We start from the raw sequence: 27630 nt of genomic DNA, 5'->3' as shown, positions 1-27630 counted from the left end.
CCATCCTCATACTTTCGACCATTTCAACAAGACTGCCGCCAGCACTACCGGCAGTACACTGACCAACTCTCCCAACCCAGCAAACTCAGGCGGTATCCTTGCATGCACGAAAGCGCCCGCGCCCAACAGAACCGCAAAAGTATTGTAAACGAAGCTCCATCCAAAGTTGAATGCAACCCTATGTATGGCCTTTCTACTCACATTGATGATAGTCAACACACCCGAAAGGCTAGGACGGACGAGCACAACATCGGCAGCGGATTGCGCGATATCAGTTCCGCTCGAGACATGGACGCCGATCGTAGCTTGGGCAAGAGCAACGGCGTCGTTCGTGCCGTCGCCTACGAACATGACAATCGGCTTCCGCGATTTGCCACTTGATGGCGTTGTAGAAGGTGCTGCGAGCAGATCCTTGATGTACGTCTGCTTGTCCGCCGGCGAGCAACGAGAGCGGACGGTGTGTTCCGAGACGTTGAGCTGCGCGGCAATGGCTTTGACAGCGCCGTCGTCATCGCCAGATAGAATATGGACACTGATACCACTGCGTCGGAGATGATCGATAGTAGAGGCTGCATCAGGTCGTAGCGTGTCTTGCAGACCGAAAACGGCTACGAGCGCGTTGTCGACGGTGAAGCAAACCGTGGTGAGGCCTTCAGATAGCATGGAACGGACGCGCGGATCGTCGGACAGCTCGAGCCATCTCGAGTTACCGGCGCGCAGCTTCTGGCCATCAACCGTTCCTTCGACACCTTTGCCAGTCACGACTTTAGCATCCGGTACCGTTAAAGCAGACACTCCCTGCGACGCGAGATGTGTGGCGATGGCTGCCGAGACGGGATGTTTAATGTTCTGCAGCAGACCCAGCAAGAGAGCCTTCGCTTCCCCGCCCACCTCCGCATACTCCTCCCGCACCACTGCCAGCTTCCCTGCCGTCAATGTACCAGTCTTGTCGAACACTACATCCGTGGTTTTGTATGCGACTTCGATGCTGCCCGCTGTCTTGAAGACTACACCGCGTTTCGCTGCGACACCGGATGCGATGACGATGACCATGGGGACTGCGAGGCCGATGGCGCAGGGACATGACACGATCAAGACTGTGATGGCATATGTGATCGCTTCGATGGTCGCTTCGGAGCCTGATTGATGCCGTACGGCAACGCCGATGGCGACCCAGATGACGAACGTGATAATTGTCAGGGCGACTACGACGGGAACGAAGTAGCTGGCTACGGTATCGGCAATCTCTTGGATCTTGGGCTTGGAAAGCTTTGCTTCGTCAACCATGCCTGCGATAGTCGTGATGGTGTTGTCGCCAGGTAACCGGGTGAGGCGAACGCTAAGCGTTCCGCTTCCGTTGATTGTACCAGCGATGACGGGGGACCTGGCGTGCTTCTCTACGGGTTGGGCCTCGCCTGTCAACATCGACTCGTCGATCTCTGAAGAGCCGGAGATGACGGTACCGTCCGTGGGGATGCGCGAGTCTGGTGCAACCTTGAAAGTATCTCCGTATTGCAGCAGCCTGGCATCGATTTCTCGCTCTTCTGCATCGTCGACTAGTAAGGCAGTAGGAGTTTGCAGGGAACGGATGCTGATGGACTCTGCCGCCTTTTGGCGCGCCAACGACGCCACCCAACGACCGACCATGATAAGAGTGACCAGCAGTGTACTCGTCTCGAAGAACTCGCCCGTCGATAGAGGTTTTCCACTGACCAAGAAGCCAAAGGAAACAACCGAGAAGATGTACGCGGCGCTTGTACTCAGGACGATGAGCAGATCCATCTCAATGACCTTCGAGAAGACCAAAGCCTTGAGAGCCTTCGGATAGAAAGGCCCGGCGATTACAACTTGAACGATAGTTGCAAGTGCAAGCGACGCAGAGCCATACGCGATCTCGCGCTCGGGAAGAGGAGCCCATGCCATGACCAACACGGGAATGGTCAAGATGGCAGAAAGCAATGTCAACAACCCCATGTTGCGGACGTGTCTGCTACCAGCTTCCAAGGAAGAATCGGGACACGGTGGTGCGAGTTGCAGCGACTGGCTCCACTCGTCGCTCATCAAGTCCCTCGCCCCTATTATCTTCGCATCGTAGTCCACACGTATAGTTTGTTTGCCCAGGCGACGCACATCCAGCACTCCCTCCGGCCACTGTCCATTGACCAAAGCTGAAGGGTCGCCCGAGCAGACGAGATCCAGACTACAGCCTTGATTCGACACGATCTCGCATTTGAATTCGGTTGTGCGGTGCAGGTGTTTGACGACATCGTCAGCGGTCGCAAGGTTGGTGTTGATGTCTAGCTCGACGCGCGCGAGGACGAGGCTGGTTTGCAGTTTGCTGACGTAGTTCAGACTGCCGAGGGTTCGCTGGAGCTTTGTTTCGCATCCTGTGCAGGTCATGCCTGAGACGCTGATGGCGATGTGTTCGCGTGCGACGCCGCCTTTTTCGATGTCGGTGTTGTCGCCTGCTATCTCGGTGGTGTTCACCACAGCCGCTTTCTTGTTGCTACAAAATTTCAACGCGTCTTTCGGGGGACAGCAAGATGTTGGTTGGGGGGTTGAACACTCCTTGGGTGCCGATGTGCAGCAGGAGGACTTTGGCGGGGATATGGCAGTCTTCACACCGTCAGTGTTCTCGATTGCGCAACAGCTGCTGGTACATGTTTCTCCAGAGATGCTCTTGCTATCGTTCGCGCAGCAGTCATCTTTGGTCTTGCCAATGCAGGAAGTTGGTGCAACCGTTTCGTTCGAGCTGCTGCTGTCACACCCTCTCGTCTCGGATTTCACCGGCGTAGACGATGTACAGCATGAGGTCGTCGGCTTCGGCTTCGCGGGTGCCGACGATGAGCAACATGAGCCCTTCGGCTTCGAGGCTACAGTTTCCGATGGTGAACCGCAGGAGTCTGTCGGCTTTTGCTCTTCGGGTGCTGATGAAGAGCAGCAAGACTTGGATGCTTTCGAATTTTGGAGAGCTGATGGTTCACAGCATGAGCTGGATGGCATTGTGTTCTCAGGTGCCGATGTTGAGCAGCACGACATGCTCGGCTTGGCCTGTTCCGCTGGCTGTGTCGAAGCACAAGGTGCCTTCGCTTCTTTTGATTGTGGAGTTGTTGAAGATGAGTGGCACGAACTCTTTGGCTTTGTTGTCGCATCCTCGGGATTGTTGACGCTAGCGCGAGAGGCAGTAGGCTCAGAACTAGAAGAAGCGAGTGTTGCATTCATTCCGGGCTGGCTAGTCGCCATCGCGCTGCTCGAAGTCTCTGTTGACTGATCGACGGTAACTGCAGAAGCGACATCTGATTTCGCGGTAGATGTCGCTGCCGCATTCTTGGGGCCACAGCAACCTCCTCCGCACGCCATGGTGAAGTCGTTGGTTGTTAAGGTGAGTTATCGAAGATGTTTCGCAGTGGAAATTACGATCTGGAGAGTCGGAAGGCACAATGCTTACCTTAATAAATGAACTAGTCCGAGATAGTGAATTCGATAGGTCACCGCTTTACTGTCGATAGGTCACCGCTTCGGCCTACGTCTGCAACCTCAAAGCAACGAAACTTAGCAGAAGGGAGGTAAGGTATACGACTTTTATTCTTTTTACAAGCTTCTGAAGCGATTTCATCTCCGCCGATGAAGACTCAAACTAGCTCGCATTCGATCAAGCTCTCTTGCGAGTGCCTAACGGTCCAGACACGAACGATCTTCAATCCAAGTTCCGGCGACTCCAACAGCTGGCTCCATTGCGAGTACGTACGCTCTTTCGAAGAGAAAAGGGTGATCATCATCATATCCAAAGCAGTGGCTTGCCAGTCAGCGCCCTTGTCCGGAATGACGTTTTCGTTGATAAGCAGTTTGCTGTAGCCTTTCTTCATGGCGCCAGCAACTTGCTTTAAGATGCTCTTGCACACGTCGTCGGGCCAGTCGTGCAACACGGAGTGCATGTAGTATGCTTTCGCCGCTGGGGGTTGATTAGCGTCTGACGGGTAACTCTGCAGCTGCCAGACGTACCTTTCAATGGTTGCTCAGTATGGAAGTCATACTCCATACGTTCGATGCTCGGATCCAGTCGCTCAATTCCATCAATTACGGAAGGTCGATCCTGCAATACAAGCCGGCCGGGTACTTGAGGATACTTCGATCTAAATGTGTCGTAAGCATACGAATCTGGACTAGGCCTTGTGGCAGCATACCTGAATTCTTGGATGTCCTGACCGTAACCGCCGCCAATGTCTACCAACAGGACGGCATCTTTAGAGTTGTCCATACCGTCTATCAGCTGCTCCTGCACAGGGTAGAAGTTCGAGTCCATCCAACTTGGTCGACCCTGACGATAGCCACCCATGTGGTTGTTGAATTGCTGACCCAAGGGCGGATGTGTATCCAGATACCGGAACATGTCAAGCTCAGTATTGAAAGCATACTGATAAGGCCCATTGGTTATGTCCGAGGTGAGCTGGTAGTCGTTCTTCTGCAAGTACTCCGAGAACTTGCTGCAAGACTGGTGGGCTCCACCGCCACTGATTTGATCAGCACAAGACTCAGTTTAGCAACGCGTCAAGCATCAAGAACACTTACAGGGCTGGATAGCCATCTCCAATGATAGGGATGGTCAAGGCCTTCGAGAAGTTTGTCGCCATGTATTCATCACTGTCGGTCTCGGTGATGTAACCCATGGCTGCGATGTGCCTCATCAAGCGAGCTACCAGTGTAAGCGAGGTCACGGAACGATTCGCTAGTATGCAAGCTTACCCAACAGTTCGCGAGGCTTTCCAAGCTTATTCGCAATGTCGTCCACCTTCATTGGTTTGTCTCCAAGTACACCAAACACACCTGCATTATAGCAGGTGGTGATGGCGGTATGGCAGCCGGGCTAGTGACACCACTTAGATACAGAAACCTCTACAAAGATGTAGCACATACCTGGGCCCAGTTCTGCTCGATCATGGTTTCACGGGGGGTCTGCAGCGCTCTGACGAGCGCTTTAGCCTGCGAAAGCATTGCCATGCGAGTGTCATTGTGATCAACAGAGGGTTTGCCCCCGAATTCCGACAGCTTCTCCAGTAGGCATGGAACGGCGCTTGGGTCGTTTGCACGCACTGCAATGCCGAGATCGACCAGCATGTTTGCGAAGTTCTGACACGTTCAAGAGTAACGAGCAAGGGGTAAGAAGAAAGTAATTGGGCGGTAAAACGGGTTGAAGGTGAAAGGATTCACGGCACTGCTGGATGTACAGCTGATACGTTGCTTCCTTATAACTGCAAGTCAATTCCTTCAGTCCAACTCCCGAGTCTCCACAGAGATGGACAGCAGCATTGCCGGTGTGGTCAGCGGCTTGCGACTCATGGCGGCGTGTTATCAGACGGGAAGGATGTTTTGGCAACAGCAGGCGAGAAGAATACCCTGAGGCGGAAAACGGCGCAGCATGACAAGCTTCAACTGAAGGACGATGAATCCGCGGAGCATTCACACCCAAGTCAGTGGGCCTGACTTCCACTTCAATACCATCGTCCGTCTTGGCACTCGAATGATGGCCTGCTGGAGAACAGCCCCCACTTGAAGGACCTCTGATCAGCTATAACCAACATCTGTAAAGGTGATCCTTCGTAAATAGAGCAGGCTTGCAGTTGCAATCTAGTATCCCATCGCTCTACTTACTCATTGGGAACGTTCTGATCATTCCATGAGCTCCAAAATGGAATGAGACGAACACCAATAGAATTTCGCGATCCCTTGTAAAGGGGAACCGTTGTCGCGAGTGGTGTGAGTGTGGGGAATGGGGCTCGAAAAGAGTCAGTGGCAAGCCGAAACCCCCACACGGCCCGTGGCTTTGGACCCGAAAGAGCGGCTGAGCGGCAAGCCGGCTAAACAGCCACATTAGTGCGGCATCGGCAACGCAACCGTCGCTAAGTGGAGACCAATCAGCTCATCCAGGCACCACAAATAGTCACTTCATCGATGATCCTACAGCTGCTGTGAGACGCACCCTGTGGAAGGATGTGAAGGATGTATGTGGGCAGATGCGGCGTAGTCTCCATGAGTATAGAATGAAAAGATCGGAAACCCCAAGGCAACACAGATTGCCATATTAGTTGCTTCTCTTGTTGCTTCCCAAGATCATGTTATCGACTCCGGCAGACGGGAGGCCCGTTGATCAATCGATGAGCCGAGCGGGCTGCATGACAACGTCCTTCATCCCTGTCATTGGCAGGACGTCTGCTTACCGCTGGCTGAGCAAGTTGGCGACAGGAGCAGATACCTTGTCCACCGGAAGTCAGATAGACCCATGCGCGAATGCATATCCGAACTGCTTTCGTAGACCTTACTTCAAGGCTGTATGCAGTACTTCTGACCGGAATGGCTATGATTGGGTTGGGCCACCCGTTCAGTCGATTCTTTTGACGGGCCTATGCATCCGATGTACGTGCGAGCACGTGTGGGCCTGGTGTCGCCCGCGCTGCATGGAAATGATTACTCTCGCGCTTCCCAGTTCAGAAGATAGTCCGTAGACTGACACACGATCGTCATCTTTCTGAAAAAGTACAGTCGTTCCGGAAACCATGCCCGGCACCAGGGGCTGTGCGAACTTCTGAAAGCTCCCAGGTCTAAGCCGCATCGCTACATGACGAAACTGCGCACGAACTCTTACGACCCCTGGTGTTGGTGGTCAGAGGGCGATAATGCTTTTGCAGGCATGCGCAGGGGATAAGCAGAGAGTCTGATGTCCAGTCGAGCTTATATCAAACTGAACCTAGGCTCCAGCACTGTAACTTTTCCCTCATCATTTGGTTCCACACCTAGCCTTGTTGCAATATGGCAGTATCGCAAGATCTTTCCGAAGGCTTTGCCCAACAAACTAAGGGTCCAACGGTTTTGGCAGTATGCATCTCGTTGACGACGGTAGCGACTGTGTTTGTTGCGGCCAGACTCTATGTTAGAGTCAAAATTCTATCAAGGCTAGGCCTCGACGACTGGCTGATCATATTGTCGATGGTGAGCATTTCTCAATAACGTTCTCACTGGCTCAGCATGCTGACGCGTCGTGTAGATATGTGGCTACATCATGCTTGGCCTCACGATAGCAGCCGTACAAGCTGGAAATGGACGACATTTCTCCGTGCTCAGCGACGAGCAAAAGTCCGGTGCTATATTGTACACCCTCGCGGGCTTCCCTCCCGGTATATTCTCGTTCGGAATCCCCAAGCTGGCCGTGGTTGCTCTCCTAACGAGAATCACCAACCCTAGCCGAAAACATAGGATATTCCTGTGGGCTATGACCGGTGGTTGTTTGTTGATTCTGTTTGGCTGTGTCATCATCATCTTCGCACAGTGTACGCCGTCTCGGTCGCAGTGGGACTTCTCCGTCCAGGGTACTTGCTGGAGCCCATGGATCCTGATCTACTACGCCATCGTAGCTGGAAGTAAGTTCACAGCCAGTAAACCTAGTACATGACTGACCGTCGCGAAGCCATCTCCGCCGTCGTGGACCTCTACCTCGCGATATATCCCGCCGTTGTTCTGTATGGACTACAAATCAACCTCAAGAAGAAGATAGCCTTGAGTGCCGCGCTGGGACTGGGTTCTATGTAAGCTTGCGTATGCTTGTCTTGGAACTTCCGCTCACACTTGAAACAGTGCGGCAGCCGTAGCTGTGTACAAGTCGACTCGACTTCCAGCGCTTGCGAGCCCTGACTTCAGCTGTGAGTAGACCCGCATGCGGTGTTGAATCATCCGTACTAATAACGCGATACAGACGATACGGCCGACATCACCATCTGGACCAGTATCGAGGGAAACTCTATCATCATCGGCGCCTGCATACCGACTTTGCAGCCATTATTTGACCGCATCTTTGGCCGGGGAATCTTTGGTAGCTCACGCGGTGAGCAAGGTCCAAGTGGGTACAGATCGCGTAGTCGGTCGGGTGTGAAGCTCGCTACAATCGGGAGCAAGACTCTTCGGTCAGCCAAGCAGCATGGGAAGTCGGGCGTGTCTGAAACAACCCTGGGCCACGATAGCCAGGACAGTATCTTGAGCCCGGGCTTTCGGAATGGTAGCGAGGAGAGTAAAGTGGAGCCAAGCTCTGGCATTACGCGAACGCAACACTTGACAGTCGAGTACGAGGATGTCACCGAGCAGACGAGGCCGAGTTATAGTCCTTGTGACACACGAAGATAGAAGTAATATGGGGCCTTGGTAGTAATCTGATGATTCGTCTCGTCGGGACTGGGACCTTGCAAAGACAAGCCGGGTGAACACTTGGAAGGATTCGCATGCTTGAACAAAGTGCAGGCACGGCGAAGCATGAGGCTCAACGTTGAGGCGCGGCACCGGGATGAGGTGGTCATTGCAACACGGGTGAACTTGGTTGCGGCAATGGGAATGGAACGGCATGTTTGGCCGGTGGGATTGCGGATGCCGCGTCGGGTTCCCGGCTGCCATTGTGGGTCGTCTCGAATTACCTTATGTAATAGATGCATTAGAAGCGCATTACTGCATCGCGTGCAAGTCATGAGCATTTGCAACTTAACAAGTAACAGTCCCGAGGATAGCGGTCGATGTCTATGATCCGAGACCGAGGCTTTCGATATGGAGGACAAAGTGATGTGCGACACTGCACATCAGTGAGTAGAACCACTGTCCTCGGCCTGAGCTGGCAACTCCACAACCTCGCACCTCTCTAGTAATCTCCTCCAAACCAGCTTGCTATCGTCTACAGTCTCCGCTGCCCCTACACCTGTCAACGTGTTTTTGTGCCCAACCAACACAACACCAGCTTTCGCCCTTGTCATGACCACATTCAGCCGTCGCATGTCATCCAGAAATCCCAAAGCGTAATGAGCGTTGCACCGAACGGTGACAAACACAATGACGTCAGCCTCACGACCCTGGAAGCTATCGATGGAGTAGACTTCAGCATTCGGAATTGTTGTTGTAAGCAGGGTCTTCTGACGAGTGTACGGTGTCAATATTGCGATAGTAGGGGTTTCGATGGAGTCCTTTGGGGTTGCAGTCGAGCCACTAGATGCCGGTGATGCCTTCAGAAGCTGAATGATACGTTTGCAGACGTCGCCTTGGCCAGCATTCGACTTGGATTGCTGGAAAAGGTCTTCAGGTGCAGCGCATTCGACCCAAACCATACGATTTGTCTTAGGCCAGGGGAAGAGCGAAGGAGGCAGCGGACGCGCGTTGTCAGCTACAGCAGTGTGGAGTTTGCCGTCGTAGAACTCAGAGGAACTGAAATCGCAGATGGAGCGATGCATGCGATACTGCGTGTCAAGCATTACTTTTGCGACACCTTCTCTCGGTGCTAAATTGTAATGGCGCTCAAAGAGTGAAACGTCATAACCGGTTACCACAGCAGTTTGTTGAACCGTGGCGCGAAGCTGGACATGATCCCCAACTAATATCGCACGGGAACACCCTTTGACAAGAGGCACCAGGGTTACGGGCTCAGTAAGCTGTGAGGCTTCGTCAATGATGACGACATCGAAAGCCTCGTTACGAAGCAAACCTAACGCAGCTCCAGTGCACGTAGTAAACACGAGACGGGCCTCTTCGATCCGCTTCTGCGCCTTACGCCGAGCTGGGAAGTTCGCGCTTAGCTCTTTGCCGACCATGGCGTCACACGTGTACGTACGTAAGTCCTGAGCGACTTTGGAAAGCTTGTTATGATGTGAGTATAATTATTAAATGTGTGTGAGGTAACCACACTTACCTGCGTCGATACCCGAACAGGGACAATGCCACCATTCTTCGCTTCAGGGTAGGCCACGAACCTCCTCAGCATGTTATCCACTGCATTATGCGTTGGCGCAGTAACGAGGAATCGTAATTTGGGTAGTTTTTCCAGCAGCTGGGTAATAATGACGACAATTGTGTGAGTCTTTCCTGTACCCGGAGGGCCCCAGATGAATGTCAATGAATGTTTCATCGAAGCTATGAGCGCTGCATTCTGACTCCCGTTCAGTGATGGGGCGACAGTCACCGGTAGCTCGATGCCAATCGACTTATCTTGGTTTGGCGGAGGAAGACCGAGAAGCATCGCGTAGATGGCACTACAAGCTTCGCGCTCCGTGTAAAAAGCAGTTACAGCGTCGAACGAGGTCTTGCTTGTAACGAAAGATCCACACTGCGTAACACTCCAGGCGCACTTGCCAAGGTACGACGGGGGATGATGAAGGCACCGAAATGCAACCTTGCCTGGTTCAGCTGATGACACAACAGCATCCATCGAGAAGAGCCTTGCGATAACATCATTCTGCGGTGGATCGGATGCTGTAAGACGAACGTGATCGCCAGCTCTGAGCAATCCATTCAAGGAAGAGTCGATGCGAAGTGTGCCCTTGACCATTGCGTAGCCGTCGCTATGGCCATCCAGGCGCAGCTCGAGAAACTCTTGCGACTTTTGCTCGCGAGCACTAGACGCTTCATCTACATGATCAAGCGCGATGCCGAGCAACGATGACGTGAATTGCCGAATTGCAGTCGGCCGTCCTACCAGAAGCCGCGAGCTTTCAGGCTCTAACACCCCAAGAAGAAAATCCAAGGCCGTTTCGGAAGAGCGGACCGTAAGCGAAATGAGCTCCACGATGTCGGCGAACTCTCTCAACGAGATGCACTTCAGTTCTTGCAACAGGATTTGGATTGGACGCCGGATGAAAGTACCCATCTCCTCCGACAAAAGGACGAGATGTCTCAGTAGACTAAAGGCCAGATGGATAAGGTGTTCGTCCAACGAGGACCTGTGAGTCTCCCACGTTTGAGAGTGGAAGAATGCGGGTATCAGGTACACCGCATTCGGTAGGAAGTCGAGGAGAGTCGACGCTACGATCGTCCGGTCTAGCGAGAGGGCGGAGCTTGCTTCAAAAGCAAGAACATGCGAGAACGTGTCCAAGAGCATCTTCTTTTCACCATGGTCATTGAGCAAACCAAGGATGGTCGACAGGTCTGACACAGACTTCAGTTTTTGGAGGTGAGCAAAGTCTTTGTCGCGAACCACGGCACCTACTGTCTCGGGGTAGTCTGCCCAGTCTTTAGAACTCAATCTGGGAATATCGTAGTTCTTGTTCGGTTTCTCAAATAGCGGTAAGATTTCATCAGTGTCGACGAAGGTAAGCCACTCGTCAAGCACCCGCATTGAGTTGATGTCTCTGTTGCTGATGACATAGATTTCCTGAATGTTATCAGTATCACGGCAACTGTAGAAGTCCGGCATAGAGAGCGTCAACCTACCGCACCCAATACCCCATTTTGCTGCACCTTGCCGATATGCTGCTGAAGTCCTCGACCAACTTTGTCCAAAGCAATGCTAGCTTTGCAGTCAAAGTTGACTCCGTCGCGAACAGTAGTCTCGCGTGCTCTGCGTTTGTCTCCTTTGTTTTTCTCATTTCGGTAGAGCGAATCGTCAGCATGAGGACGCCTCAGAAAGATCCATGTGTTACTTCGCTGACATTCGTACAATTGAAACATATGCTCATCGCAAAACAGCCTGTAATTGACCTTGGTTGGGAGCATTCTGTAGTTTGGTGAATGTAGGCCTTGTGAGTGGGGGAAAGCGAAGACTACGACGCCGGTGTCAACTTGAACTTCGCTCGCTCTTTCAATCTTTTTTGGTACGTATATCGCAACGCTCAGACGTTTATCCACCGTCAAGATGATGAGTTTCTTGTGGAAGATTTCCAAGGCCTGAGAGACGGTAGGCAAGAATCTTTGCATACGGTCGGTGGACGATCTGAAGACCGGCTTCCAGTGCAGGTGCGGCTGATCTAGACGAAACTTGCTCACCTCGTCAGGCGTGACGAGTTCTGACTGGAGAAGCCCGTTCCGTACCAAACTCGGCGCAGTTGCAGACGGTGGAAGGCAGCTAAGAAACCATATTTGCTGCTCATCGCTCAAAGCACTGAAATCGAGATGGTGACTGTATTCGAGGATGTCTTCACCGCTATGCTCACACCAGCGCAGTAGAAGATGCAGTAATTCGAATTCAGACATCGCCATCTTGTCTCGTGCGAGGAAGAGCTCCATCACGTCGACTTCATCGCAGTCGTTGGGTCGTGTGTTGTCAGCCTGAAGAATGAGCTGGGTGCAAGCATCATGCAGAACATCCAAGATAAAGGGAGCGACGGTATGTTTAGGTTCAGACGGATCCTCTAACTTCGTGAATTCCTTGAGGTCGTCAGGAATCCGGATGTGGTTTCCATCAACGCATTGAGAAAACAACCGATTGAGTTGTTGACATTGCGGGCTCATGGCATGACCGAGGCGCGCCCATCTCATGTAGAGATTTTTGACTTTCCCCAGGGACGCACTGGTGTATCGGGCAAAGTACTCCGCTCGGGCGTCACCGGTCACTTCGCCGAAAGTTACAAGTTCTTTGCCTCCTGGGTACTGGGCGGGCTGTGCCATCGTTCGTGGAATGATATCTGGATCCCAAGTCACAAAGACTAGAAAGATATTAGCGAGTTCGAGACAGATGCATACGAGAGCTTTACATTTGTCCCCATCGAGATCACCGCCTGACATGAGATCAGCGCTTGGCCTGCTCCCTTCAGTTGGGAACACGATGCAGTCGACTAGATGAGCAAACTCCGGGATATCTACTGCCTTGAATTTCTGGAGATCGCCTGGATGCAGGCATGGGTTTCTCGTTACCATCACCTCGGTGTTGATGATGGTATGCGCTCGCCCGTCAACATCAGTTATCCGCACAAAGCATTCACCTTCTCTGAGCTTTCCCGGGTGACCATTCTTGCTTCCTGGGTCGCAAACACCGAAGAGAAGCCGTGAGCGGCGGATCAGAATCCGACATCGTTGTTCGTCTCGTTTGTTCAGCATTTTGGTGTACTCTTCTCGAATCATCCTTCCTAGGAGCGTGTGGACAGATCCAATGCCTTCTAATAGAAGTCTCTCTGCTAGATCGAGTCTGCCACTGTATGAGAGATACTGGAAGGCTGCCCCAGGATTACCTTGGCTAACGTTATTGAGGAAGTGCAGATGCTGCTGCTGCTTGTCGAGAAGGATATCCGCCGAAATACCCAACGTATGCAAGAGCACCACCACCTCATCGTTTAGGCTACCATAGACGTAAGGCTAAGTCCAGTCAGCTCAGTAGACCAAGAGACGATTTGGAAATCTAACCTTGGAATAGTCTACGACCGCGAAACTGTGATCGGACGCATCCTTGAACTTCCTCATAGATTCTCGAAACTGTACCTGTTCCTTACCCTGAAGGGTAGGGTCTAAGGTCAATACGCCCTTGTATCCACGATATCGAATTTGGAATACTGACGGTAGGTAGCGCTGATTGCGAAATATTATGTTGCGTCTCTGAGCCAGTTGTCGAGCAAGTTGAAGAGATATCAGACCACATCCGTCGGTGAAAACGTAATCATCGCGTTTGACGTCGTCGATGTCTCTGCAGCGTTCCGGGGAGAGATCAAGCGCGGCCTCTGCGCTAGAGAAAAGCAGCCCAATTCGTTTTGCCTTCTTGCCTACGGACTTGAGTTTCGAGAGATCGCCCATAGCTTCGATCTTGGCAGAGATGTCTTCTTTCGATGCGCCATACATGAAGCAAGATCTGGACTTCGTTTGGCTGTTTGAATGACCAAAGAAGTGGTAGTGAGTCCCATTGAGTACAACGCCAGTGGTGAGTAATCTTGTGACGTAATCGCCGTTCTCTCTGCCAGTGGCTACGCGTGGTGGGTCATCTGGCGACTTTGAAGGCCAATGCAAGCGGAAGTCCGCCAGCGAAACGAGGAAGAGTCTGTCCAAAGGCTCTTTGCGTGTAACACGGTTGGAGGGCGCGCTTTCAAACCGCAGGACGATCTCCTGCACCGTTCCCGAAGAAACAAGGGAAAAGCACTTGACAAGTCCAGCCGCGTTTGTCTGCCTGGCCTGCGGGAGGTTGGCCACTGTGTAGTTCCATGATGTGATCCCTGGATCGACATCACGCGAGAGCACGACGCGAAAAGTTCGCAAGTTGCTCATTGTTGTGATGGAGAGGAGTGCGCCGCAGTGTTGCAGAAAGAGAGTGGCTTGATGCGGGGTCTACACAGACGAAAGTCTTCGTGATTCGTGAAGGATTGCGTTTGCTTGTGCGACGTTACACCGAACTACCCAAAGCGGCAAAACAAGACTTACCGTAAGAGCAGCGTCTGCCTTGACTTCCGACTCTTCCCCAGCACTCACCACAGACATAATGGCGAATGAGGCAGCCCTCAGTCGCTGTCTTTACATTATCGGCGCCCAATGTACCGGCAAGACGACGCTCGTGAACGCACTAGAAGACGCGTTTCATCAACGTGACACAGCCCTTCCAGTTACAGAGGTAGCCTCGAGGCCGGTGATCATCCGAGAGGTCGCGCGCAAAGTGTTACACGACAAGCATTTCAGCCGCGAGGACATCACTGCATCGCCGTCCCGATCCTTGCAACTGCAGAAGCACATCCTCGACGCGCAATTTGAAGCCGAACAGGCTGCCATCGGTCTTGACACGCCGCCGACCACATGGTATATCTCCGATCGCTCCGGTCTCGATCCTATCATATACGCGCAACTGTTCGTGGGCGAAGGAGCGGCAGGCGAGATGCTCGCATCGGCACAGTGGAAGGAACTCGAACGGCGCATGAAGGCGGGCGTTGTGGTGCTATGCGAAGCTGGCTGTAGTTGGCTTGCCGACGACGGGACGCGATTGATGCCAGACGGGACGGAGGCGTGGATGCGCATCGACGACGCGTTCCGAAAGCAGCTTGCCGGTCGGGGCATCCATTACACGCTAGTACCCAATCACGTTGTCAGTCTCCAGGCTCGCGTGGAATTGGTACAGGAGTGTTTGAGAAGCTCATAGCAGTTCCAAAGGCTTGTGAGCGATATCTGTACATGTAATTACGCTGTCGTGCGGTTATCTCTTTCGCTCTCACGTGCAGCCTCTCATGTGGCTTCCAAGGTTAGCGTGGGTTCCCTCAAGGGGGCGGACGCTTCCTCCAACAACAATCAACCAGCAACACACGATACTGATACCTCAAGCTGAGCCCAGCCACTATACTCGTAAACGCCACTGACGCATCTCGGTCATTTTGGTCCACATGCCAGTTGCGATGATCTCACGTACAAGGCCCGCCTGGCTCGCGAAGCCGTGTGCCCATTCGCTCCGCAGTTGCGCGCGCAACGATGGCGACGAGTTCAATTGAAGGTTTTGATCAAAGAACCTATTTTACACGGTGATAGCGATAGTGGTATCCGACTTGTTCGAAGGTCCGCACCAAGTTGTAGGATTCCGTCTAGGAAGCGACGTCTGTCTTGGGTAAATCAGCTACGATAGCAGGAAGTAGCGACCAAGACTGAACAGCATGCCAGAACTGTCCAGGATATTAACCTCATGCGTCTCTGGGAGGTACCGCAGTCGCGCAAACAGCAACACCGCAGCAAGCACGACGCCACGGATTGTGAGACCTGTGTAGAGTTCCGTCGCTAACTCCCCTCTGCAAGCGCTCCACGCACTACCGGTTTCTCTCAGGACTACATGCTGCTGGGCCGATTCAGCTAAACATTAGCCCTAGGTGTCATTCAGATCGCTGCTCATCAGGACACAAGAATTTCTCCCACACCCGCATCATGAGTCGGCCGACCTGCGATGAGCGATCCTACGTGAGGAGGTCTTCCTGCACTACCGCCCCCAAGCGCGAAGAGAGATGAAGCCACCAGGAAGAGCAGCTGGCGACTGAATCCTCTCGCGATCTACCCGAACAGGAGCTTTGGGATCTACGAATTGACGACGAACTCGACATCGATATCGAACACGAAGCGCAAACCAGTATGTTCGCTCGGCAGGCGTCTGTAGCAAAGGCTCGAATCAATACAGCGACGGCTGTCGGATTTACATCGGATGAGGATCAACAGAGGATATCTTTATTCTATCTACACACTTGACGGCCTGCGTCGCACCCGGATCTTCCCACCATGCAAAGGAAGTTTTAGCCACACAGTATCCAACGGTTTCGGCCTGACCGCCATGTGCTCAACGTCATAGTTCAACAGCATGTGCGCAATAAAGACCTTCATCTCATTCAAGGCAAAGAATCGCCCGGGGCAGGCGTGTCGGCCGAACCCGAACCCGAGGAAAGCATCGTCAAGCGTAGCAGTCGACTTGCCCTTCCGCTCGTTCGTGTCCGCTTTAGCAGCCTCAAGGTCGTCTTTGGTTGCAAAGTTGTCGACGATGCTAGTCACATTGTTCGGGTCTGCAAACCGGAACGCGTTGAAGCTGCGTGCTTGGGGATAGATACTTTCGTCATAGTGGATTGGCTCCATTGGAACCGCGATCATGGTACCTTGAGGCACATGAACGTTGGAAACTGGGAGACGAATGCCTTCGGGGTGAACGACCTGCACTTTGTTAATACCAGTCCTTTAATACTTGTTGGCATACATACTGTTCGCGGAAGTCCGACAATGGCGAACGGATTAAGTCTCATTGATTCACGGATCATTGAATCGATGAGCTTCAAATCCCGGACCGCATCGCGCGTCCATACACCACCGGACTTGGCGAGCACGGATGCAGCTTCATCTCGCAGAGCATCAACATACCCCATTGCCGGATCCGAGCTGAAGAGGTCCAGGATGACGTTCTGCACAGTGAAGCTGGTCGAATGAAGGGATATATCGTTGACCAACAAGAGCCGATGCGCCACTCGCTTCGGCTCCAACTGCCCTGCATCTCCCTTTGCGGCTGCGGCGTAGCACTCATCGATAAGCCATTGGAGACCATCTTTCTGGGACCGGGTAAGTATGTTGATGCGCAGCTCGTTAATGCAAGGGGCGGAATCCTACCGGTGGTGTCCACCCGCACTTCGGGTCAGCCTTGAAACGGGCAGTAGCGTTCAATCTCTCTGTCACAAAAGGCAAGCAGCCCTTCATTGCTTTTCTGCGCAAGTACCAGCACGTCGATCCTACAAGAAAGCCAGTCACTGGCTTGAGCGGCTTAGGGGATGCGTTGATAAGCATAGCGCCGGCAAAGATGCTCATCGCGTGATCTCTAAGATCGTTCAAGAATTGTTCATCACGGCCTGCGACACTATCAGCGCTTGCGCATCTTCCAACCAGGCACCCTGAGCGACTTACACAGCGGCGCGCCGCAAAAGGCGCCGTTACTTGCACCAGCGATCAACTTCAAGCAAGCATCCCATACTGCGACTTCCTTCCACTCTGTGTCGCCCTTCCCTCCCCACCAACGCTCGAAGCCTCTGTCAAGTTCGTCGGCCATCAGCGGCGTCAAATGCTCGAGATTCCGCGTAATCTGATGACGCACGACGTTGATCTGGAAGTCATTGTCGGCTACTTCTTTGTCCCAGACTGTCCATTTCGTTTGGATAGTCTCACTCTGCGTCGCGTGGATATCGAGCGTGGACTCTGGCAGTGAGTAGACCTTCTTGATCAGACGAGGCGGAAGGATTATCATCGCTCCTCTGTCGATGCTAGGTAAGATGAAAGGGCTGTTTACGCTGGCAAACTAAAAGATTAAGGATGAGTAGATTTCTACTGATATCAAAGACTATCATACCTTGCGATACCCTTCAAACGCCCAGTCCTGGGTCTTCCGGATAGACTTCAAGGTCGCCCACACCCATTCAAACCATCCTTTCTGGAGGCCCACGACTGGCAGCTCCTCCCAATGCTTGGACTCTGGCTTTCCGAAAAACAATGCCCGAATTGCGTGGTAGACTAAGAACAGAACCGACAAAGGCACGAGGGCCTGTGTGGGCGTGATGATGAGCTCCATGCTTAAGCTAATCAGATCATAGGAACAACGAAGAGCACTCGACACTCCAAACACTTAAAGTATGCTGATGCCAATGGACCGCCAGTGACAGGAAACGTCCCGCCGCTCAGCTCTCCTCGGAAGCCCTCTGCATTAGACTGTACATCCATTGGGCTGTTTGCACGAGCAAGGATTTGATGCAGCAGGTAGGTAACAGCCGGATCCTCCCAACAAGCTAGCACTGTGCTCTGCATGCATCGATGTCGATGTTGCAAACGCGGCTACCGACTTGTACATTCTGCCGAATATACTGTTAATTGCGGCGTTCACCGAGACGGCCGAGCCAATGATCGCAAAGCAACAAGCTCGAATTTGCAATCGATAGGCCTCCCGCGACACTTGTTGCTAGCGCGACTGAGCGGGTCATCGAACGGCATGATTTTCAGGGTAGTACCTAGGGAGTTGCTCCGGTATTGCAGCATGCAATGCACCCACCGCGTACTACTCACATTGCAGTAGCTGCCATCTTTTGAGGAAGGTTGTACGACAGTGCGTCAACCGCGCGGCTCCACACACGGCTCGGGTCGGCAGACTTCCACATCAGGAATAGGCGTGGGGTCTCTCAAAGCGATATCACAAATGTCTCGTCTTTCAGTGGCTTGGTTTGGTTTTGCATGTGACCGGAGAATCAACGTCGAATTATGACTTCAACTAAACGATGTTGCGTGGAAACAAAAGCAGAACCATTGGCTATAAGATCATGCAAGAGTACAGCAGAATTGCAACTTTAGTCGCAGCACACCACTACGACTGCGATTGTTCGCTCGAGCAACCTCGACCAGGAAGAGATGCGTCATGTGGCGCGATTTGTACAGATGTTCGACTGGATCTCGAATGCTGGTGGAGAAAGACATTGGTTGCCAGTCGCCATCTTCCCCCCGCGTACACGTATGCGGATGCTATGTGCGCGCTAGTCGGTCGCTTCTCGAGCGGTGCCCGGATACAAAGTCGGTCTGAGCTCGTTTGCACATGGAAAAAATACCTCGACTACTCGCTATCATCCGGTCGACATCCGGTAAGTCTACTTGAAGTCGATCGTATACGCCAAGACGTACCATGGCAGCGCTGGCTCTAGCTACAACATATCCGGACGAAGGATTTTTCTCGCCAGCTCGTCCTGATGGGGTACTAGGACATGCAAGCCTCTTCGTATATCTCCAGTTAAAACGCAAACGTACTCCGGATGTGTAATTGGAACCGACGGCCTGCTTCAATCCATAACCGCACGTGCGTAGGCATTGCTACCAGGATCCAAGCCGGGCCAGTGGGTGTGTCCGCGTCATCCGTATCCAGACACGTGGGAAGAGGTGTGCATGATCAAAAAGAAAGGAACCCATGGAGAAGCGGGCCATGGACCTCATTGCCTGCAGGCAATGCTACCCGCGATGTTACCTTTGTCTCCCGCTATCGATATCTCTGTATGCACGCAATGACGATTAAACCTTGTACCGCTTCGAGAGACCCTGGAAGATATGAAGGCGTGTTAGGTCACCTGGCGGCTTGCACAAGGACGGCCGAGGTAGGTCCTTTTGCTGGTCTGGGAATACAGCGGTAAGTAGGCTCTGTCCTTGAAGTCGCTTCCTTAGGTGCAGCGAGGTACAGATGCGATACAAGACCGACGTCGGATTTGACTCCACCAGAGCTTTTGTCCTCCAATCAGACGTGAGCGGTCGGTCCTACCTCTTGGTAGTGGTGCCATGTGGGGCAAAACCCGCCTAAGCGCGCCTTTGCAACTGTCACTTTTCGACATCGATAGCTTGCCGTGCACTCACCTATTCGCCATCTTGGTCGGCGGCAGTCCATCAAGGGTCGCGGCTTGACCTAGCCGTATCGATAGTCAGGGGTCCTGGAGGGCCTCTTCCGTCATCTAGCGCACGGAACATTTCCTCATCCAGCTGTGATTCGCCCACGCGTTCGTGCGTTTGCGCACAAGCCTCGAATTAGAGCCGCAGCCTCGGACTCGTCCAGACGTTCACCGTTTTCCCCGATTCTCACACTACACCCTTATGGATCGGACCGTTGGTCCTTCCAGCATGACGGACGAGGCGCTTCGTGTTCTGCGTGGTAGTTGCATCGGGTCTACTTACTTTCTAGGACAGCAGACGTTGTGATAGCGCTAGAGAAGGGTGGGTTGCTCGTCTTTTCATCGACCGCGGAACACACGATAGGTGAGAGCGTCCATCAAGCGACGCAGCTTGTGTAGCATGCAGATGGCCTGACATTGATCCGATCGTGCTGCAGTGCAGTGGCACAGTTCAGCTAGCCAACAATGACTTTAGTTCACTTGCATAGAAGCTTAGACGTAATGTAACGGGTCGTTCCAACCGGCTCGTCCGCGCAGCAGGACCTGTAGCTAGAGCAACGTCGATATGGTAACTTTCTATATGTACCAATGCTTGACACCCCGCGCCTATTAGCCCAATCTAAGGTCTTACTTCGTAACCAAACTTTACTGCCATCATGGACTTCTTAGAGATGCAGAGCGTACATCTGCCAGCGCTCAGCCCATTGGCGGTCAATGCTGCGAGCAGCATCTTCGGTTTGATATCGATTTTCTTTTGTTACAAGGCTTTGGTTGCGAAGAAGCTGGTACGTACCGGATGCACATCCTCCGTATGCATCATGAGTGCACACTGACCTGTTCACCAGGCTTCTTCTCCATCAAGGATCTTGAAGACCATCTTCAAGCCTATCACCAAGCGGTACCAGGCATGGGCATATCTCTTCTGGGGCCCTGAAATCATCCAGAAAGCGTTTGATGAGGCGAAAGGGAAGCCATTCGAGCTCTTCGCCCCGGATAACCGATATGTCTTTGTCTCCGACCCCCAGCAGATCAAGGAGCTAGACAATGCGCCAGATACGGTGCTGTCACTCCAGGCAGCGTCAAAGCAGGTGAGTTCTCCGGCAGCTTTCGTTTTTGGCGATTATTGACAAGATGTAGATGCTACAGCCCCTCTACACTATGTAGGACGACCTTCGCGCTTCTCGGTGGCAGTCATTGTGCATTCAGTCTACTAACAAATCGCAGGCACGGCTTCAACTGGTTTGACCGACGTGGTACTGAGGGTGTCGGTTTCATCCGCGCTCTTCGCACACTTCTGACCAACAACTTGCCTAAGATCCTTCCTGACCTTACTTGCATCATCCGCACCAGGTTCCAGGAGCTACATGCTGGACACCCAGTGATCAACGGTAATAAAACACCAAGCTATGACCTATGTAACTCTGCTGACAACGATCAATAGGAAAGAAGCAGTCGGATGTGTACCACATGACTGTGAAGTTGGTCGTCTTGTCGAATGCAGTATCTTTCTTTGGAAAGGATCTGGGTAAGTCTCGTTCCATACACTTCGCTAATTGCTTCGTGCATGACTGACCGAAGGCAGCAAAGGATGAGCAGTTCATGGTGTCCGCCCTCGCATACATCGAGGAGACTTTGATCTGCGCTGAGATCGTTCGCCTGCTACCCGGGTTCATGACCCCGTAAGTGCTATTGCCGAGTCACATCAGCCCTCTTTACTAATTCGTACAGCATCGTCGGCGGTATCATCGCTCGCACACTCAAGTCACACGCTGTCATCTTCAACAGGCTTCTGCCGATTGCCGAAGAACGATGCATCGAGCGAGACGCAGCCAAGCTAGGCCAAAAGGTGCCCCAACACGCCGATTGCATCCAATGGATCATGGAGACATCACCCAAGAACGCGCCCTGGACACCTCAGCGTGTCGTCCACGAGCTGATGGCCATCTGGTTCGGCTCCGTGCACGCCGTCTCTACAACCGTAACTTTCGCCATCCACGACCTCTGCCTCCACCCTGAGTACGTAGAACCCCTACGAAGGGAGTGCGAGTCCCAATACGCCGCGTTTGAGCAAAGCGGTGTTGGACTTCCGCTTCTCGACAGCTTCATCAAGGAGTCTGCGCGCTTGACACCCGTTGAGTCGCAAAGCACACGTCGCTCAGCGCTCCAACCTTTCTCTCTCAAAGACGGTACTCACGTCAACATTGGAGATTGGTTCTGCACACCCGTCCGCGCCATCATGACGAACCCCGTCGATTACCCCGAAGCAACAACATTCAGCGGTTTCCGCTTTGCTGACCCGCAGCTCGTTAAGAGCCTGGAGAATGCTGATGGCGCTTTCGACATTATGCAGAAGAAGCCAACGAAACTGACTGACTTTGACATGACATTCCACGTCTGGGGAACGGGCAGAATGGCCTGGTAAGTCTCTTGCTGTATCTCGGTTGTTGTGACCGAAGACACTGCTAACAATTCGTTATAGCCCCGGAAGGTTCTACGCCTCAGCTGTAATGAAGGTCATCCTCGGACAAGTCATCTTGAACTACGACTGCGAGCTTGTCAACCCGACTGCGAAGCGCCTCTTCACTTGGCGGTCGACCATCTTACCCAAGCCTAGTGCTAAGGTTGTCTTCACTCCGATCAGGGAAGCGAACTAGAGAAGGAGGTACATGGGATGATTCAACGTTGATGCTCGCTGCTGGATATGCAGAGCAATGACGCAACGGACGACGCGGGAATGGCGTTATTTTCCTTTCTTTTCTTCTGACTGCACGAATTTCCTAGACGAGTACATGATACAACGACTGCTACACATGAATACACGCCACCTTATCATTATGACGCCTACTGCTACATTGAGCTGCTCGCCAGCCAGGGCGATGCTCGCAATCACATCACTCATAACATCACATTGCATATCATGACACACCAACTTCTAATATGTATACATTGAACGCAGGGTATCTCCCAGAAATAAAGCAAAGAAAGACACGACCTAACCGCTGAACGCCACCCATCCCAATACCGCGACCGTTTTCAGCGACAACTCGCCTACTAGCGCCCCGGGCAGCCCTGATAAAAGAAAAGCACCTCCTAGCACTGCCGGTCCTCGGCCCGATTGAAGACGCGCCTAGTATGCGCCGCCCGTAGCTAAGAGCATTCCAATTCGGACCACGTCACACGCTGGATGTGGAGCAAAGCTGCACCTAGCCATGCCGATACGGCAATACTGCAGACGCCATTCGCGCGGACAATAGTCGCGCTCCAACGCTGCAGACGCAAGACCAGAAAAAGGGAAGAAAAGAAGCAGTCTAGATTTCAGCCGTTAGCTTTAGTTGCTGCGCTGGAGGATGTGGTACGTACTTTTGTTATACAAGTCGTTGGGGAAGTGATCCAGTCCCTAAATTCGTCACTGGGTGGACGTGTTCAAGTGTGCAGTCGGTTCAAGAGATGTCTTGACTGCTCAATCACTACCAGCCCGGTCCCTGGCCAAATGGATACCGGTGGCCGGCATCTTCTAGAAAAGCATGACCAGTCTGGCTCTTAGTCAGGTGACCGTTTGCCCGTGCCATCTTCGCTCCGGTCTGAGGATGCAGCAACTGGGTGTCCGACTGCGACCGTGTGAAGGGCATGGCGTCTGCAGTAATATTCAACTTGTTCCACTCCGCCCAGTTGGTGTCGTCACGAGCTAGCAGACTGCTGTAATGATCAATGTCGCGGCGTGGTGGAGATGGGGCTGAAGCAGGCCGGTTTGCTACGACGAAGCCGCGCTGTACGTTGTTCGTGGGGGATGCGTCTTCATGGGTCGCGACCTTGCCGACAGAGTCATGTTGGGGCGCGGGGTGAATGTTGGAATGATAGTTCAGTCTCATCCGCTTGTCAAAGGTCGCAGGGATGAGATATCTCAATTCAAGGTGGGGTTGGGAAGGCAATGGAAGCGCTGCGTCAGAGTCGCGATCCTCTCTAGTCCAGGATATGATCGAGACGGGCGGTGGTGTATTGCTGACATCGTCATTCTTAGGCGAGACTGGTTTGCGCCCGGCAAAAAGGTCGACGACCCATTTGTGCCATACTCCAAGAGAGGGCTTTGTTGAGCTTACCGATGATACCTGAGCCAAAGTTGCTGCAGTGATGGCTACCGCTGGAGTGCGATCTGTTGCAGTGACCGCCACAACTGGAGTCAGAATTGCTGGAGCGACTGTCGACACTGAAGATGGGTCTGCCGTAGTGGTTGTTGCCGCTGATGCTGGTTGTGCTGTAACTACTGTTGATGCGGATGCTACTGCGACCGTCGCATCTGGCCCTGTCGACGGTGAGTCTGGTGTAGCAACTGCCACCCCCGATGATGCATCTGCTGTAGTCTCCTCTGACAACTGAGAAGGGCCCGCTGTAGCAAGTTCAGCGACAGGAGAGTCATCTAATGTAGTTTCCGTTGCCGCTGGCAGAGTGTCCGGCCAAGACCAGTCTGGCGGAGGATACCAAATAGGCGCCAGGTTTAGAAGAGAGGCAGGCGGGTCGTCATCCTCATCTTCAAATTCCGTTGGCGCGCCAGAACCGCACGGGATAGCAGAGATACCATCATCGCCTGATTCATCTCGATTACCGCTCTCGCAGGTACCGCTCGTCTCGTGATCTTGCTCATCCGTAGCGCTACGGGCTGCTTCTGAACCGTCCGTGGTAACAGGGGCTCTGTCACGTATTAGTACGGTTCGAAGACCGCTTTTGAAGGCGCCGGCAGACTCTTGATCGTCAGTAGTTAGTACATGGCGCCTGGCGAAGGACGATCCGTTATCGTCAACAGGGTTGCTATTGTCGTCATAAATCGGATCGTTGGATTCAACAGAAGCCGTGTACACTGAGCCAGTCAGCGGATTCATTTGGTGGATATACGGTTTGAAGCAACGATGTCTACCTTTTGGTGCTTTTGTAGGGCTCTGCGCATCGCTGTTTGTTTGTTTTGCTTTCGGCTTCTCGACGTGGTGCTTCTTGTTGGTTCGACGCTGCTTCGCCTGGCTACGGAGCTGCACGCGAGACTTGACTTTCGGGACAGTCATCGCGATACGTGCAGCTGGGTTGAATGAGATTAGAAGGTTAGTGCCTGCCGCTCATAGCACGAGCGATGCGGGTGCGGCAATGCGTGAGACCTGTAAAGAGCAATTCAAAATCAGACGTAGAGGCGCGGCTTGTTGTTGTGTATGCTAACAGTAGCTGCGCGTAGACAAGTCCACAATGTTTGCAGGGTCCAACAGCGCAGTGCACGTCGCGACAGCGCAAAGTCTAGGTGAACCAGTCGTAGGACAGGGATTGCAAATTTAGGAGACAGTGACGACATGGTGAAGGAGAGCGGGAATGAGAGGAATACGTATATAGTCTTCACTGTTGACCATGTTGGGGTGGAGGTGACGGTGAGTTGATACAGAGGACGGCGCTCAGTTACTTAAGGGCAGTTCAGAAGTTTGCGTGACTGTCACTTGCACCACCCGACAATCAGCTTTGATATTGAATCATTCGTGGAAGCGTCAGGTGTATACCTCATGACAGTCGTCCAAGCTCCTATTGGCGCTGAGTATGCGTAAGATACGGGTCATCGATCATCACGTGTGGCTTGTCGCCGCGTCCACCCTGCTTCTAGGCTGGAAAGCTGCGGTCCCTCATGCCTTGTCTGCGCAGATGTATGTGACTGCACGTCCGTTAGTACGAAGTGAAGTGAAAAGCCAAGTGGTGTGCTGGATACCATTGTTACCCCGGACGAAAGCATCTCCCCAATTCCGGGTGACGCGTCCCTCAGACACCTCCTTGCATCGCTCCAGTGCAATGTTCATGTAGCCATCTACTGACTGAAGGTCGCCTACATGGAGATTAGTAATTGATGTGCATCATAGGCACGTCAAGGGCTACCTTTGTAGATGATACCAGAGTTCAGCTTGACGGTGACGGGAGCTCCGATAATTTCACTGAGGAAGCCGCTAGGATCTCTAGAGTCACCGGCGGCTTCGGGTGCTGGGCTTTCACCGTTGGTGGACATGGTGATGAGGGTGGTGGTGATGCCGAATTTTCTAGCAAACAATCAGCAACTTATTACGACGCGTCTAGATAGATCTTACGTTGATGCTTAAGTAGGCGTAAGCAGATATTTCTTGAAGTCGGTCGCCGATGATGCGGACGTGAGAGATGGCGATGCTGGGTCGTGTGGAAAGGCAGAGTGCACGGGCCAAGTCTCTTCCTCATCGCGAGAAGCGTGACTGCGCGCGTTGAGGCCCCACTTGCACCAACCCGCGCCTGCCCCAACAGCGGCCTTCCAAGGTTGCCCTTTCCTACACACTACCCTGGGGTAGCACGACACCTCCTCCGCCCACTCAGACCGCCCATGGCACCGCCCGAACCATGACCGACACACCCGCAAGCGTCGCACCACCCAAGAAACGCAGCCTGTTCAAGCGGGCGGCATGGCAGGATGCGCCCAAGAAAGATGGCGAGGACATGTTCAGCCACTCCAACGAGTTCAATGACATAGTCGCCGAGCAAGCGAGGATCCGCGCAGAAGAGAAGAAGCAGGCCGAGGCCGCCAGGAAGCGCAAACACTCTGAGCCGCGCGACCAGAAGCGCCGTCGCATATCAGACGACACCGAAGAGCCCGTGCCGACCAAAAGTAGCTCGGCCAGCAGAGAACGGGCGAGTAGGACCGCCAGCAAAGTGTACGCATCAGGCCCTACATGGCAATATTAGTACTAACAATAGCTCAGGCGCAGCAAAGTATCCCCCTCTCCCGCGCCCTCGCATCCGCCGCCGGACTCGCTCACGGCCCGGTACGACTCCCTCACCAAATCTGCCTCCTCGAGTGTTTCATTGCCACAACAGACGTCTTCCGTCATTGACCTAGGCGATTCAGACCTGGACGACGACTCGGGCTATGTTTCCAAGCCGCACAACGACAAGTCTGAGTTGGACTACAAACCACCGAGATCCAATGACAAACAGCCCATAGCCGTTCGACCATCGAAGCCACCTCCTATAGAGATCAAGGATGACGACGACGACGACGAGGAAGATGAGGAAGGCCTGGATCCTACAATAGCTGCATTGCAGGCCAGGGCACGAGCGCGCGTTGCAGCGGCCAAGGCGCAAGCCGCAGCAGCATCAAACGGCGACGCTCCGAAAGCACCCATAACGCAGCTCTTCATCGACCCACAAATACCCGGCGCAAATCCGTTGATGGTCAAGGTCAGGATAGACAGCACCATCGAGAAGCCACGGCTGGCATGGTGTCAGAAAGAAAAGTTCTCGCCTGAAACAACACGCAACGTCTTCTTCACATGGAAGGGCGCACGCCTCTTCGATAGCACATCGATAAAGCGCTTAGGAATAAAGGTGGAAAACGGCAACTTATCCGTCGAAGGAGACTCCAATATTTACGACGACGTCAACCTCCCCAAGATTCATGTCGAAGCGTGGACAGAGGAGATCTACAGGCAGTGGAAGAGGGATGAGGCTGCGGCAGCTGAGGCGAGAAAGATCGCCGCCGCAACACCTGCCGTGGCAAAAGAAAAGACTCCAACACCAGAGCCCGAGCCTGAACCCGCTTCCAACCGGGTCAGGTTGATCCTCAAGGCGAAGGGTAAACCCGAGTTCAGGTTGACAGTCAAACAGGTATGTGTCAACTGTCCCTTTGGGGTATGCACAAAAGTGCGACGCCAAACCTCATCAGCCTTGTCCAAATGCTAACTAGTCATTAGGAGACCACCGTCGCCCACATCGCAAGTGCCTACAAGAACAGCCAAAAGATCGATAAAAGTCAGCCAATCACGCTCATGTTTGATGGTGAGCGGCTAATGCCCATGGATACTGTGGAAGAGTGCGATCTTGATGACAAGTGTATGGTTGAAGTTCTCTTCAAGTGATTAGGTTTCCAGTTGGGATACAACAGATCACCCTTGCTTTCTTGTTTCCTCTCCTAGGGTTGCTTCTTGCTTATTTTGGCGTTGATTTTATGACACGACCGCGAGCATGGCGTTGGTGGAGT

General features: G+C 53.0%; 9 protein-coding genes across 9 annotated transcripts; 4 read left to right on the top strand and 5 right to left on the bottom strand.

Annotated features, from left to right (window-relative positions):
* Nucleotides 1–6: 6 nt before the first annotated feature.
* Nucleotides 7–3039, bottom strand: J4E88_006657 (uncharacterized protein; the record flags this gene model as incomplete). The annotated part of the gene is made up of 3 exons (XM_049400280.1): nt 7–2499; nt 2768–2972; nt 3035–3039. The coding sequence occupies 3 exons, from the start codon at nt 3037–3039 to the stop codon at nt 7–9; spliced, it is 2703 nt and encodes a 900-aa protein (XP_049253899.1).
* Nucleotides 3040–3632: 593 nt separating this feature from the next.
* J4E88_006656 (uncharacterized protein) lies at nt 3633–5115 on the bottom strand (the record flags this gene model as incomplete). The annotated part of the gene is made up of 6 exons (XM_049400279.1): nt 3633–3952; nt 4003–4133; nt 4185–4511; nt 4570–4669; nt 4744–4864; nt 4915–5115. 6 exons carry the CDS (start codon nt 5113–5115, stop codon nt 3633–3635), a joined length of 1200 nt encoding a protein of 399 aa, XP_049253898.1.
* Nucleotides 5116–7054: 1939 nt separating this feature from the next.
* Nucleotides 7055–8169, top strand: J4E88_006655 (uncharacterized protein; the record flags this gene model as incomplete). The annotated part of the gene is made up of 4 exons (XM_049400278.1): nt 7055–7412; nt 7460–7577; nt 7627–7691; nt 7745–8169. 4 exons carry the CDS (start codon nt 7055–7057, stop codon nt 8167–8169), a joined length of 966 nt encoding a protein of 321 aa, XP_049253897.1.
* A 443-nt stretch (nt 8170–8612) lies between these two features.
* J4E88_006654 (uncharacterized protein) lies at nt 8613–13980 on the bottom strand (the record flags this gene model as incomplete). The annotated part of the gene is made up of 4 exons (XM_049400277.1): nt 8613–9656; nt 9710–11167; nt 11227–13083; nt 13132–13980. 4 exons carry the CDS (start codon nt 13978–13980, stop codon nt 8613–8615), a joined length of 5208 nt encoding a protein of 1735 aa, XP_049253896.1.
* Nucleotides 13981–14191: 211 nt separating this feature from the next.
* On the top strand, nt 14192–14839 carry J4E88_006653 (uncharacterized protein; the record flags this gene model as incomplete). Its single annotated transcript, XM_049400276.1, has 1 exon — nt 14192–14839. The coding sequence occupies one exon, from the start codon at nt 14192–14194 to the stop codon at nt 14837–14839; it is 648 nt and encodes a 215-aa protein (XP_049253895.1).
* Nucleotides 14840–15909: 1070 nt separating this feature from the next.
* Nucleotides 15910–17770, bottom strand: J4E88_006652 (uncharacterized protein; the record flags this gene model as incomplete). Its single annotated transcript, XM_049400275.1, has 5 exons — nt 15910–16374; nt 16422–16763; nt 16822–17057; nt 17113–17500; nt 17552–17770. The coding sequence occupies 5 exons, from the start codon at nt 17768–17770 to the stop codon at nt 15910–15912; spliced, it is 1650 nt and encodes a 549-aa protein (XP_049253894.1).
* A 2499-nt stretch (nt 17771–20269) lies between these two features.
* On the top strand, nt 20270–22267 carry J4E88_006651 (uncharacterized protein; the record flags this gene model as incomplete). The annotated part of the gene is made up of 8 exons (XM_049400274.1): nt 20270–20398; nt 20459–20701; nt 20751–20773; nt 20838–21001; nt 21055–21138; nt 21196–21292; nt 21342–22031; nt 22093–22267. The coding sequence occupies 8 exons, from the start codon at nt 20270–20272 to the stop codon at nt 22265–22267; spliced, it is 1605 nt and encodes a 534-aa protein (XP_049253893.1).
* Nucleotides 22268–25261: 2994 nt separating this feature from the next.
* Nucleotides 25262–25635, bottom strand: LSM6 (U4/U6-U5 snRNP complex subunit lsm6; the record flags this gene model as incomplete). Its single annotated transcript, XM_049400273.1, has 3 exons — nt 25262–25290; nt 25345–25458; nt 25509–25635. 3 exons carry the CDS (start codon nt 25633–25635, stop codon nt 25262–25264), a joined length of 270 nt encoding a protein of 89 aa, XP_049253892.1.
* A 359-nt stretch (nt 25636–25994) lies between these two features.
* On the top strand, nt 25995–27508 carry J4E88_006649 (uncharacterized protein; the record flags this gene model as incomplete). The annotated part of the gene is made up of 3 exons (XM_049400272.1): nt 25995–26305; nt 26354–27257; nt 27344–27508. The coding sequence occupies 3 exons, from the start codon at nt 25995–25997 to the stop codon at nt 27506–27508; spliced, it is 1380 nt and encodes a 459-aa protein (XP_049253891.1).
* Nucleotides 27509–27630: the final 122 nt, after the last annotated feature.

The sequence above is a fragment of the Alternaria novae-zelandiae genome (genome assembly GCF_023758075.1).
Source record: "Alternaria novae-zelandiae strain BMP 2774 chromosome Unknown scaffold_13, whole genome shotgun sequence".
In the NCBI taxonomy this organism is placed as follows: Eukaryota; Fungi; Ascomycota; class Dothideomycetes; order Pleosporales; family Pleosporaceae; genus Alternaria; species Alternaria novae-zelandiae.
This window is presented reverse-complemented; position numbering and strand designations above follow the sequence as displayed.